Source organism: Adiantum capillus-veneris, chromosome 19, assembly GCF_014529385.1.
Source record: "Adiantum capillus-veneris isolate H3 chromosome 19, ASM1452938v2, whole genome shotgun sequence".
NCBI lineage: Eukaryota > Viridiplantae > Streptophyta > Polypodiopsida > Polypodiales > Pteridaceae > Adiantum > Adiantum capillus-veneris.
The window spans coordinates 73174062-73187821 of record NC_140949.1 but is presented as its reverse complement, the minus strand read 5'-3'; the positions used below and the strand labels follow the sequence as shown (position 1 = coordinate 73187821).

The following is a 13760-nucleotide window of genomic DNA, read 5'->3' as shown; positions in this document are numbered from 1 at the left end:
CTTTTTTGTGAGGTAATTGTGACAAATTACATGCTAAGCACTCAAAAATGGACCTCAATTGTCAAAAAAGAATATAGATTAGAAAATCTTGAAGAAACAAGGCTATTTTGGCAATTTGAGGGGTTGTTTGGAAATATCCACAAATTAGAGGGGTATTTTCCAAAATAACTTTATGAAGCCGGATTTTGATTCTTTTAATCCCTTTATGAGATATTTGAGAAGGAAAGCTTTACAAAAACTTGAACTTTTAAGATAAAAATCCTCAAATTGGCGATTTCTAAAACTTCTTGCTAAAATTTGAGGCAGTCATATTTTGATTTGGATAAAGTGAACTTACCTTTTTCCGAACCTTCACTGCTTGTGAAGCAACTATTTGTTATGTGGCTATTTAATTGAGAGAGAGAGAGAGAGAGAGAGAGAGAGAGAGAGAGAGAGAATGTTATCTAATTGGCCAAAGAGGGGTTTTGTGAAGTGATTCGCCTTATTTTTTCCAGTTGGTACTACCTTCTGTGTCTTTTTGATATCCTTGCCCTTTGTCTACTGAACAAGGTGGTTACACCGCAATAGAGGAAATTGCAAGTACCATAATAGTAGTCCTTATGTTCTCTGCAATGTATACCAAACTTTTAAGAGTATGCCTACCCTCAAGACCATTGACTTTGAATGGCATCACAACAAGCCCTACACAAGGATGATGGGAGTGGCAAGCCTAATAATTCGGACCGGACGAAGCCGAGAGTTTACCTATAATGATTTTGCATGCATAAATGCACATAGGCCCCCATATGTAGAGTCATGACTGGAAGCATAATCTAGCTGAGTCCTTCAACAACCTTAGTGTTAATGAAAACCAGGAGAGGTTCTATCCCAAGTAGAAAGATGGGAGCTCATGCATCAATTAAGAGATTTCTCACTTGCAAGACAAGGTTAAAAATTCTATAGTTACACAAATTTAGTTCTTACAAAATCACAAACCAATGGCAATCTCTTGTTGCATAGCAAACCTGTCCAAATTGGCTTTGGCTTGAGGACATTAACTTCAAAGTTTTTATTGCAATGAAATATCTAAGTGAAGGTTAGATTGGGCAATGGGGATTTCAAGACTTAATGGACGTTGCTAAGAAGATATAGATTGAACATTCAAGGACTTAATGAATGTTTATATGAACAATTATTTCTGCAACACACACTAGATGAGCTAACAGCTTACCAAAAGAATATCTTAATTTTATATTTAATGCAAAACCGACATAAATGAAGATACAAGCTTTCTTTGCTTCTGATTATGTATTTTACTTAGTCGTTCCATTTTATGGCAAGCCTTGTGATTTTATCACTTGTTTCTTACAAAAAGGGAAGATTATTTTTAAAAAATATTAATTTTTTTGATTGGATGATATAAGAAGAGGATACTCATTGCAAGGACACTCAAATATATTGGCGTCGGTTGAATCATGAAGGTAAACTTTCTCACTATCGTTCACTCTTTTCCAAGCAAAAGGAAAGCCATGTCACGCCCTCCTTTCTCCTTCTCTGTCTGCATTTCTTCCCCACCCCTTCCACCATCTCCTGCCCTCTACACAGAGAGCAGAGAAGCTTTCCATAGCCTCGGCCGCGAGCTCGTTGGCCGGGCACATTATCTCTTGCCCCCTGCGCGGGTGGCACAGCATTGCACCCTGGCCTCGCCACAGTTGCTTACGGGGCCACACACCCTTGCCTCATAGGATACCCGAGCTAGCGGGGTTTGGACAGGTTTACAGGAGCTGCGTGTTGCAGCACACAAACCCTGCGGGGTCTATCCAAGTCGCGAGCCCACCTGACAGTGGGGCCGCGTACTGCTCTCAGCCACATGCGCCTCTGTGTGTCTCTGAGAGAGGGAGCGATGCATGAAGATTATGCAAACAGGCTTTTCCATATGGTATCGAGGGGTTGGGCGATCCCCTGCGGGTGTCAATACACCTATCTTCCGCCAACTGTTTAATTGCCTCCCTCACGCTGCTGATTGGACGACAAGCCTGCGATGAAATCCCTGCAGCGGCAAAACCCTCGCATATTTCTGCAACGCAATATGGCCAAGGTGCGAAGTTCAATCCCGCATCCTCTGAGCCTCATGAGAACCTGCAAACTGCAGCGAGCAGCCTTCTGCCGTCAAGTGGAGAAAGCAAAGATTCAGATGGCCAAGGTGCGAAGTTTGATACCACAACCTCTGAGCCAACCCAATATCTGCTTCGCCAAGATGAAGAAGTGCCCTCATCCACTGAGCGTGCGCAGTTGGAAAGAGATGAAGTGGGCCAGCTCTTGCCCTCAATAAACGGAGCAATTGCGGACTGCCTCCCGCCCATCCAAAGAGGAGACGTTGCAGAAGTTAAATCCCTGCAAGTAATTGAAGACCCTGGGGAAGGCTCTCTCCTGCCGAGTCAAGGAGATACAAGTACCTCTGCCATTCTCGTATCATCCATGTGTCGGGCTGCTCCTTCTTCAAATGGGGCTGAAAATCTCCTACAAGCTGAAATTGCTGATTCTCTTGCCGACCACAAATCTGATGCACTTGCAGATGATGGTACCCGACACTTCCCTACTTCACCTTCTCCACCCATAGCAGTCAACCGACGAGCAAATGGTAATCATGCTTCAGTCATGTCGATGCTTTCCAAAAATAATGTCACTTTCTCCATTCATACACTTGATATACTTGATGCGTATGAGTTTCTGCACCTTCCTGCTGATTCTCCTCAAGTCAATGAAGTCGAAATACCGGATCCTACTCACGACGAGATCATCTTTGCAGATTTGTGTCATGTGATGTCGGTATGTTCTCCTCGTCCTCGAGTAAAGCTGAAGCATGAACTTCGCAATCTTCGCCTTCACAAGTGCTTTCTTGATCCCGGCGATTGCTACACAAATGAGTGCTCATGCACGGCGCTCATACTCCACTTTTCTCACTTGAGGGGGAGAAGTGGAATTGAGCAAGTTCGTGAAATGGAAAGAGCTGCCATTGCTACTATGGAAGATCTTATTATATCTGTTGTTGCAGAACGAAGGCTTACGACGCAGATGTTTCAAAAGATGCTATTTTCTAAAGCCATGCTTGATCCAGGATAAAATGCATACTCATGCTTGTATGCATTATGCATGTAGTGTAGGATGGCGAAGCATCATGAACCTCTTCATGGGGACAAAGGGGTGCAGCTGTTTTCCATTGCATATACACACAGCCCTCTTGTGCGGTCACACGCATTAAGGGGGAGTGTTGTCGCTAATAATGCAATTTGTCCGCTCAAGTCTAAACGGGCGTGACATGCACTATAAAAGAATCTGTAACGACGTAACTAATTGAGCAGGTGTCTTTTGGGTCTCGAGAAGGTGCGACAGTCCTGCATGTTATTTCCACCAAGGGGCTGTGGGAGCCTCAGCCATTACAAGAGAGGAACAGGAGCAGACCCCCGCTGGGGCCGCACCCTCTAGACTCAGCGTTGGTACATGCTCTGCCACCCTTCGGGGTAGCCTTTGTTTACAGGTAATCTCATGACAGCCAGGGGCTGCGTGATGTATGCAGGGGCAGTCTTGAACAGTTTTGGACTTAAGACATCGGGTGCAAGGCCCTCGATCATATTCGGTTTATGGTTGTCACTCGCAGTGGGTTGTGGATACTGAGATACCCGCTGTGGGTTGTGGTACTTTGACTCTCCATCTAGCCTCTTCTGAGCCTGAGTGTCGAGACAGTTTTGAGGTGTTGGCCGGACTCTCAAGTGAGACTCGAGCCCCTGTTTGTTGCATGCCAGGAAGGGTGAGCCTTGGTATCGTATTCCTTTTTGGTTGAGCCGAGTTGGCTCCCCGAGTCCGAGGTGAGTTACCCCTCACTCAGGATATATGTATTGAATCGCCTTTACTGGTGATGCCCTCCCGAGCTGCACCTTTCTCCCCCAATTGCCTGCTCCAACCCACCATCGCTTGCCCTCCTTCACCCCTCTCTCTCTCTCTGGTCTTCGTGCTCCATTAAACCTGCTCACGTACTGTTGCCGCCCTCCATCTTTCGAGTGGGAAACAGTCTGCCCCCCTCCATCATTAATCTTTAATCGCCTGTTAGGTGAGAGAGGATGAGCTCTACAGACGTTGCAAATGGAGCTGTGCATGCAGGAGCACTAGACAATGTGGCGGTAAATGGTCCGCGAGGGGGTCCGAGCAGGAATGATCCATAGCTGAAGGCGTACTGTAATGATTGTTAAATTTATCAGCATGAGAGAAGCCGAACCACTTGCTATCGATACTAGGTGCAGTAGCCGTAGTAGTACCCTGTATTTCTAGCTGCATCATACTCACTTCTTCAGTGTTGTGCAGGTAGCTGACCTCGATAATTATACTCTGCGAGCATGCCTGATGACGATTCACGCAAGGACTGAGCCTGCAGATTCTCTGGCGCAACTACAAAACTGCAATTGACTTTTTCCGGGTTGACATATCCGCGCAGTCGGTGGAATGGGGGAGGGAGATACTCGCCAGGCAAAGCTCGCGGCTTCTGCCATTATACTGGACGCGAAGGGGGTGGGTCGCAATGAAGCAAGGCATGGCACACAACAAGCAGCAGCTCGAAAGCCACCATCGCCATGGCCAGCTTTGGTTTTGGTGCAGGGCAAGCAAAGGAGAGGAAAGGCTTGCTCGTCTGAGAGCGAAGGCAGAGAGAGAGAGAGAGAGAGAGAGAGAGAGAGAGAGAGAGACGCGCATCATCCTTCTCGTTTTGTTACGACTCGTAGTGCTTGTAGCTCCATGGTTGCCTGTAAACCCTCCCAAATCCCTTCAATCTCAGCATTTTGGTACCTCCCCAAACATGCCGTGTTTGCAACTTGCAAGTAGATCTCCTTACTGACCTACTGGCATCATGTATATCTGCATCCTGTCCTGCCGAACTTTGTTACTCTCCTTATATATCCTAAATGTTTAGAAAATCCATTTAGTGTGAATGCAATTCTAGACTTGACACTCACAGCACACACACTCACATTGTGTGTGAGTGAGAGAGAGAGAGAGAGAGAGAGAGAGAGAGAGAGCATGTCTAATTTAGTGTTGTATATGGCTTTTGTTGATCCTCTCACCCAAATGTTGTATATGGCTTTTGGCAAAGCTTTTGACATAAATTTTGATTCATTACTATTGCATTGCCCTTTTTGGCGTGCACTTGCAGGTATCTTTTTGGCCTGCTAAAGAAAGGCCTTAGTGTTGGGCTCGGTTGTGCATCCTTTTGTGGATGGCGTCCACGTGGACGGCCAGCAGTTTTGCACAGCGGAGTCAAGACGACGTCAAGGCGTGCAACTGCGTGTGGAATTCAGCTTGAATTATAGCTACATGCGGAGTTCTGCCTTGGAGTTTCGTGCGACTACGAGTCTATTACTCACGCTCTCACGTTTTTTGCAGTCTTAGGCTCGTCCTTTCTAGCACCTACTACGGCGACGCAGAGTCGCTTAGTACAAATCGTTTGCTGTGGAGAACCGCATGAAGGAGTCTTTTAAGAATGGCTTGCGTACGCTATGGTTAGTTCTTTCGATACAATATCTGCCTCATTCCCGCCTTCCCAATTCTTCTTCTGCTCTTGTCATCGGTTGTTGCATCGCAAGTCTGATGCCGAACAAGCCAATTTATTATTATTTTGGCTTTCTGTTGCAATTACTCCTCTTTTGTTGCATCTCTCTCTCTCTCTCTCTCTCTCTCTCTCTCTCTCTGCGTGCAGTGCGTTGTCTATCACAAGAAGTTTTGGACAAATTCTCACAATAATCGGCACATTGTGGCTTACCTCAACATTAATATGAACTTCTGTGAGAGGGAGTGCTCGAAAAAAACCTAGGTTTAGTGTAATCCCACCTACAAATTTTGAAATTTACCTCTTAATTTTAAGGTGAGAAAACCTACAAAATTTTGAAAAAATTAGTGTAATTTGGTGTAAAAACCTTTAAATTTTGTCAATTTACCTCTATTGTTTCCCATATGTAGGTTTGCCAGTTTTGGGAAAAAAGTTTTTTTCTAGCACTGGGCCACACCACATACCTTGCTAGGTACATCCTTATGCAGGCCACCGTGAATCTTCACCTTGTTTAATTTGTTTTCTGTTGACATGAATTTCGATGAAGCATTGCTCTTCTTGAGGTTTTGTTTTGTGTGCTGGCAATAGATAAAAATCTTCTCTATCAATTGCAGGCAATTTGATCAGAATTACACAACGCCTCTTCATAAAAATTATGTTGCTATGGCAAAGACAGAATGGCATGTCTGTGTTGGTGATGATATCAGGGACTCTGTAACGAGTGTGGAGAGGATGGGGCTGCAGGAGGAGAACACCTGCAATATAACCATGCCAGTGTGCCACAGAAAATTGTAGTTGTTTGTGAAGTGTGGACTCTCGAGGGAGAAACTTGGCCTGTGGTGCGGTGCTGTGACTCGTGACTGGTGAGAAGCTGCGAGAGGGGCCGTGCTTGGCTTGGGGCTCGTGACTGTCCCTTTGTCATAGACCATCGTAGTGTTGAGACCGTATCCCCACCATTTACATTTACTCTATTTTTTTTACGGTGAGGTGACCTAAGCGAGGCATATACATGTGATATCATAGGCTAGCCAACCTACTGTATTCATGTATTTTTATGTACCCGCTCGCTTTGTCGTCTATATTTGTCTATATTTGTCTAGACCGTCACGAGCCCCAAGCCAGGTTCAATTTTGTGGGAACCGAGGTTCACCAAGGGTGGACAAGACACCAAGTTGCTCTCTCAAGGATTATTTCTTGCAACATAAAAAATTGTTCCTTCTCGTGTCTCTCTCTCTCTCTCTCTCTCTCTCTCTCTCTCTCTCTCTCAAAATCTTGTATGCACCACATTTTTGTAAAACATTAATTTGAATCATTATTACTAGGCATGCCTCGTGATTTTATCACTTTTTTTCCTTCTTGTTTTCCTCCTTTGAGACGACTCCTTTCCTAAGAAAAAGATAGCTTTTATTAACCAAGGGCTTGGACGACTTGCTCAAGCTTAGTCTCTTCTTTTCATTTGCACTCTCTTTAAGTATTAGTACCACTTACTTTTTCACTTTAGCACCCACCAACAAAGGGATCTTTTGGGCACAAGCTCCATGCCGTCGATGCTTCCTCGTACTGAGTTTGCCAAATGCCCACCTTGTGAATGCATCGAAATTTCGTCTTGCTGATTCGAAACCATGAGCAATTAGCCACACACCAACCTTCTCGAGCCCGTCCATCGAAACCGCTCAAAAGTCGAAAAAATGCTTATGACCACCTTACATTCTTCTCAGTCGCCCATGATTTCGATTTCCAAGCCGTCGATTTCAATTGACCCCCCCGCAGTGCATGCTACCTTGCCAAACTTGGTCGAGGCCAAAAAAACACCTGACGGCACGTCTTTTAATGCCGATAACCTTGCACACACCCGCCCTCCGAAAAAGTTTCAATTGGCCATAACTTTCTATTTGTGACCTTGCTTCTCAATCTGAGAAGACCGGCATGCTTCACAAATCGAGCACTTCAAGCATATCAACTCGCATCATCTCTCGCCAACCACTTGCACATGTCCGATCCGACGAGAATCTGCAATGCATCCCACTTCAAGGTGCCACATCTTTCACATCCGGGCTCCGTTTGACGAGCCGTTTGGATGGGCTCATAGAGAATCTCAAAGACCATATTCTAGAACACTGACTCAACATTCCGGGCACCTTTACCTGCTATTCCACCTGGACCATTCTGGGGCCTTTTTGGCCCAAAAAACCACATTAGATATACACTTTTGCCACGACATGCTCTCTCAAGGCCTTCATTCTTGCTTTAGCTCTTTCACATGCGCCTGTTGGCACCCTTTGCACTTCATAGCACACTTCCCAGCGCGGACCAACTTTGGTTGCACCAACGTGACAGAGTGCTAAGAAGGGTACTGTATAAAGAAGAGATAGGTATGGTGCTGGAGCAATGCCACGAAGAAAGTGGACATTAGGGCAAAGATTAGGTTCTATTTTGAGTCCTGAGAGCAGGCTTTTGGTAGCCTTCCGTAGTGAAGGACGTGCATTACTGGTGCAAGACGTGCCATGATTGTCAGATCATAGGTGAAAGACGACTGGTAGCGGAGTCACAAGGTGCTCTCATCACACAAAGTGCTTTCAAAAAGTGGGGTTTGGATGCCATAGGTCCTCTCCCAGAGTCTACAAGTGGTAAGAAGTACGTGATGGTAGCCATTGACTACCTTACACGATGGGTCGAGGCCAAAGCTGTGAAGGAAGTAAATGCTAATGTGGTGGCTCAATTTGTGTTTGATAACATCTGTTGCCGTTTTGGGGTTCCATGGGTGTTAGTTTCTGATAGGGGTCAGGGGTTCAGAAGCAAGCTCATGAGTGCATCAGTGGAAAAGCTAAAGATTCAGCGTCGGTTTTCCTCACCCTATCACCCCCAATGCAATGGTCTAGTCGAGAGTGCTAATGATCAAATCGTCAAAATGTTAACAAAGTACATGTATAAGCAGGAAACTGAGTGGGAAACAAATCTAGAGAAGTGTCTGTGGGCGTATAGGACGTCCTATAAAGTAGCTACAAATTTCACTCCATTCGAGTTAGTCTATGGTAAGGAGGTTGTATTGCCGGTGCATGCAGAGTTGGGGGATTTGAAAGGTATGTGGCGTGTCAATGCCACTCAACAAGGAGTTCTCAAGATCGGATAGCTAGTTTGGAGGCTTTACAGATGGCCAGAGAGGCAACAACTAACTTCTATGTGAAGAAAAGAGAGAAGCGGGTTGCCAAGTTCAATCAGAACTTGCTAGACAAAAAGATAGAAGAGAGAGATCTGGTTATGAAGTATGAAAGCTACCTGGATTTCACATTCCAGAAGAAGTTCAAGAAGAAGTGGACAGGTCCGTATAAAGTGCAAAAAGCCTTTCCAAATGGGACCTATTAGTTGGTAAGGGTGAATGGCAAGCTTCTTAAGAATAGGGTAAATGGTGTGCGGCTCAAGTTGTATTTTGAGAGGGATCTAGTGCCTGACGTGCATCAGATTGTAACCAAGGGGGTGGGAAACCCACCTAAAGCATGCGGTGTGCAAGAGAAGACGAAGCTTTTGTACATAGCATGTACATAGGGTTGTAGTTTCTGCAAGTGCTTTCAATTGTCAATTTGGTGTGCCAGTTTTAAAGGTCTATAAATATGCTTTTGGTCGAACATAAATGTTTGACGAGGGGGCTAGGCAATGATGGTGCAACCAAATTTGGTCCGAGCTAGAAAGTGGTCTATGCTAAGCGAGGGCTGCAGACAGGTGTAGTGCAGAAGGCTAGAGCAGGTATGGAGTCCCTGGGCAGAAAAAGGGTAGCAGAAATGTATGCTCCATGCAACTTTTTAGGCTAAAAAGGCTCCAAGGTAGCTCGATTGGGATAGAAAATGAAGGTGCCCGAAATGCCAAGCCAATTCTCTAGAATGTAGTGTTCGAGGTGCTCTAGAAGCTGGTCCTTAAAAGGTGTTGCAGATCCCCGACGAGCAGGGCAATCGGGGAAAAATGTCCTAAGCAAATGTCAGTAGAGAGCATAGAGCTCAAATTATGAAGCATGCTTGTCTTCTCGGAGACCCAATCAGAGATCTAGATAGCAAGTTATGGCCATCAAAAGTTTTTGCGGGGGCCAATTATGGGCCAAGTCAATCGCATGGGAAATCGTGCCATCTGGAATTTCTTGAGCCTCGACAAGGATTCTACAGGGTAGCATGCATCATTCAGAGTGAGCAACAATTGACGATGCGTGATTCTGAGCCTCTAGCGCTGAGTTACAGAGCGTCGAGTTACAATCCGTTACAGTCTGATGAAGTCTAGAGCAGTTACTCAAGGGCCGATCATAGGTGTTCTTTTCCGTTTTCGATGACTCTAGTTTGCAGTCTGAGGAGAGCCAAATGGCAACAAGGGCCAGGGGGGTTCAAAGCACGCAAGGGGATCCTTTCACTGGGCTTCGTGGTCTGGTCATTGGGCTACTGAGCAAGATATTGCAGGCATTCAAAAGGTGGGAAAAAGTGACTTCAAATAAGTTTTTTTTGGGTGGAATTTGAAGACCCCTAAGGGTGCATTAAACAACAGAGTGACACGTGGCGTGCGTTAATTCCATATGTGCTGCCAGGTTGACTATTATCGGGGTATGTAGCCTGGGCCGTGGGTCCATTGGAGAGATGTGAAGGGAGAGAAAGCTCCCAGTGGGCGTGAGACTATCGTGTTACCTGTTCCGCGTTGCGCTGGTGGCGATGGGGGTGTAGCCCTGGATACGTTTTGGTAGGAGACGATGACGCTGGCTAGTCATGGTGGCGGTGGTGGCACGCCTGCGATCTGTGCAGATAGAAAAACAGGTTGCTGACGTGGCATGGAGGCTCGCCAGGGGCTGATTCACATGCTCGCTGGGATAAACACTTTTTGAAGGCAAGGGTGTCCCCCCCCGAATAGCGATGTTGCTAATGCTAGGAGAGGGGTCCCACAACCGGTGGCAAGCAGTGGAGAGAGAGAGAGAGAGAGAGAGAGAGAGAGAGAGAGAGAGAGAGAGTTGAAATCTCGCCTCGCCCGAAGGGATCGCAATGTGTACAAGAGGTGGGCGGGCCCATTTCAAGCCCAGGCAAGCAAGAGCAAGGGCAAGGAGGAATGGCTGGGCACAACAGGACTTAGGTGAACGGTGAGGGGAAAGAGAGAAAGAAGAATAGTAGGGAATGGATCAATCAAGGGCCGGACAAAAGTGGTCAATGAGAAGGTCAAAGAGGCAGTGAAAGAGGGAGCCTTCCAAAGGGTGATAATAAAGGAGGAAAGGGAAAAAATAAAAATGCCAAGGGACAGTAGTGACATCGCTAGTGCCCCCACCCTCAAGTGCAAGAGAGCAGACAAAAATGAGGCGGCTCCATCCTTCCAAAGTTTCCAAATTAAGGTTCCAGATAGACCAATTAAGGTGCAGATTCTACAGTTGGAGACGCCCTACTATAGTAGTCATTTTTTAATCAAATTGGGGGGTTTTTTTGTGCCGTTTAGGCCTGCAAAGTGGATCTCTCTTACAGGCTAAATCCTTTGTACTTTTTTCTTGAAAATGTCCATGGTGATGGCATTGCAAGCCTTTATACATGCCTTTTGAAATGCAATCAAGCCATTGTTGCCCCGTTTTGTTGTCGTTTCCCTTCCCCCCTTCTCTTTCTCCTGCTTTCGAGTTTCCCCTCGGTGTCAAAAGTGTGCGTCCCCCCAGATCAACGGTGTTTTGTGTGAGAGAGTGAGAGTGAGCGGCTGTGTGCGTGTGTAAGGGTGGAGAGAGACCATGGTGATAGGTGTGCGTTGTGTGGTAGATTTGTGTAGTGCGTGAGTAGTGGAAAAAGAGCAAGCAATGTTCTGCTAGTGTGAAGTGTGTTTTTTGAAGGTGTTTTTTGAGAGGATAGGGGTGATGTGGATACCTTGAGCTATAGAGAGGCCCTTGTGTTTCTGCCGGGCATGTTCCCCCATTCCCCCTCTCCAGCGGCAAACTCATAAGAAATTGGAAGGTTCACTTTTTTGTTAAAATATAGAAATATCTTCATTAGGCCTTGTTTGAATTATTTTGGTGATGTTTGTTGTATGAAAGAACCTATGTCCGAAATTAATAAAGGAACATTATTTGTATATGCAAAACAATGTGGTAGTAGTTAAAAAACAAGAAGATTGGGTGAGTGTGGTGTGGAAAACGGGAGAGTAGTATCCAAATGGATATATATCTACGGACGGGTGGACCCGATTAGTCAAGTACTTTTCACAAGACTAATAGTTAATTAAGCATTATTATCATATCACATTTATGATTTATGAATGGTGGTCATGCTTCTTAAATGTGGGAAAAAAGGCGTTGTTTATAGATCCTACGTATGTTAATAAGATTTATGTTTACAATATAACCTTTGATTTATTGATCTGCCTTGTGGCGTATGACCCTTATGACCACGCTAGCGATGGATAAAGGACTTCCTCTCTTCTGTTTCTCATATCTCTGCTTCGTAGAAATGGAGTGGGGTGTCAACAATGGAACTGGAGAATAAAGGAAGGCCATCTATCAAGTCGCCCCAATCTTCAGGGTTGGAGACCTCACATTCCCACTTGGTGTATTTGAGGATTTTGTAACTTGTGTGGTTGTAGCAGATGGTGGTATTTCACTAGAGCTAGCTAGAGGTGTCTCTTGAGGTGCACCCTCTCTATCCTCATCCTCTCTATCATGGGCGTCACCTTGACGAATCATTGGCAGTTGGCAAGATTGTCTAGCTTGAAGAGCCACCATCATAGCCTTAAGATCCTCATTTTCCTATTTGAGCGCTTCATTTTCTTGATGGAGCTTTTCTTCACGTTGTGAAGGATTGGGGGGCTGGCCTCTACAACACCTCAAACCAACACCAAGAAAAGAGGATGAAGAGTATAGCTCTCTCAAGATAATATGGGTTGATCTTCTCTCACTAATTTTCTCAATTTCACACACACTCAACCTCGACTAGCCTCGACTAGCTCCGATTAGCTTCCCTCTACACCGCTACAACTCCCACTGTGACGCCCTCGTTCGGGATGTCGTTGAAACGGGACCGCGCCGGCTCACCCCGTTGCAAACAGGACCTGCAGGCAAGCAAACGCGCACACAAGAATGCAACTTGAAAACTGAACGCAAGAGGGACTCGAGATTGAGGGACGCGAACGAATGATCAATATTGCAAGAAAGTGCCGAATACAAGGGACGTGAAGAATCACAAGAAAACGGGGCTCGCAAATTGGGGGAAGTGGCACATACTTCCCTTATATACACCCCCGGGTTGAGAGAGCTTGACGCCCACGTCAAGCCGGGGTTTTGAGAGGTGCCGATACAAAAGTTGATGCCGAGGTTTTGGGGGAGGATATGTACAAGGGGGGAGTGAAGTGTTGCCCAAAAATGTCTAGCTACTTAGGGTTATGCTAGTTACAAGTGGGGGGGAGGACTACTCTATGTGGTTTTCATTTAGTGTGTTGTCCTCCTCTTCAATGGGCATGTTGTAGAAGCGCAGCACAAGGGGTCTTTCGAGTCGAAGCATGATTTCTTCAGGTACCCAAGTGCATTCCGTCATGGGTCGATTGCGCCATTTGACATAGAAGAGTTGTCCCCGGCGCCCAAAGCGCGACTTTAGGATGGCCTCCGGCTCATGTGGCGGGCCATCCTTTACATATTCGGGGAGACTTCGCCCATAGGTGTTATCCGGCACAAATCTTTTGAGCAAACTTACATGGAAGGCGTTGTGGATGTTGATGTGTGGTGGTAGCTCCAGCTTGAAGGTGACGTCGTTGAAGGACTTGAGCACTTTGTAAGGACCATAGTAGCGATGATTGAAGTTCCGGGAGAGGCCTTGAGAGAGGGTGATATTCTGAGAGCTTACGAGGACCAGGTCACCTTCTTTGAAAAGTTCTGCAGGTCGTCGCTTTTAGTTGGCGTATTTGGCAATGCGTACCTTGCTTTGATCGAGGCTTTTCTTTGCATTTTGTATGCGCGTCTGCCATTGTTGAAGAAACTCCTCACATTCCAGATCCTGGGCATGCATGTCGCCGGTTGCCAGTGCAAGAGGGGTGATGACTTCTTTACCTGTGGAGAGCTCGAAGGGGGTGTATCCAATGCTGGTGTGGATGGAGTTGTTGTAGTGGAATTCGAGGACGTCTATGTATTCGGACCAGTCCTTCTGATCGGCCTTGACGTAACTGCGGATGTAGTCTTCGATGCCTTGGTTGACTCTTTCAGTTTGGCCGT

General features: G+C 46.0%; 2 protein-coding genes across 2 annotated transcripts; both read left to right on the top strand.

Annotated features, from left to right (window-relative positions):
* Positions 1-1508: 1508 nt before the first annotated feature.
* Positions 1509-3355, top strand: LOC147434236 (uncharacterized). Its single transcript, XM_086489599.1, has 2 exons — positions 1509-1690; positions 1893-3355. Exons 1-2 carry the CDS (start codon positions 1509-1511, stop codon positions 3100-3102), a joined length of 1392 nt encoding a protein of 463 aa, XP_086345725.1. The 3' UTR covers positions 3103-3355.
* Positions 3356-4476: 1121 nt separating this feature from the next.
* LOC147434235 (uncharacterized) lies at positions 4477-6500 on the top strand. Its single transcript, XM_086489598.1, has 3 exons — positions 4477-4623; positions 5983-6044; positions 6187-6500. The coding sequence occupies exons 1-3, from the start codon at positions 4477-4479 to the stop codon at positions 6365-6367; spliced, it is 390 nt and encodes a 129-aa protein (XP_086345724.1). The 3' UTR covers positions 6368-6500.
* Positions 6501-13760: the final 7260 nt, after the last annotated feature.

Excerpts from the sequence above, each read along its gene's own strand:
- LOC147434236 (XM_086489599.1), top strand. The coding sequence starts at position 1,509 with ATGTCACGCCCTCCTTTCTCCTTCTCTGTCTGCATTTCTTCCCCACCC. Across the intron at positions 1,691-1,892 it reads TGCACCCTGGCCTCGCCACA|ATTATGCAAACAGGCTTTTC; the intron begins GTTGCTTACGGG and ends CGATGCATGAAG.
- LOC147434235 (XM_086489598.1), top strand. The coding sequence starts at position 4,477 with ATGGGGGAGGGAGATACTCGCCAGGCAAAGCTCGCGGCTTCTGCCATT. Across the intron at positions 4,624-5,982 it reads CATGGCCAGCTTTGGTTTTG|GTTTGCCAGTTTTGGGAAAA; the intron begins GTGCAGGGCAAG and ends TCCCATATGTAG. Across the intron at positions 6,045-6,186 it reads CACACCACATACCTTGCTAG|GCAATTTGATCAGAATTACA; the intron begins GTACATCCTTAT and ends TATCAATTGCAG.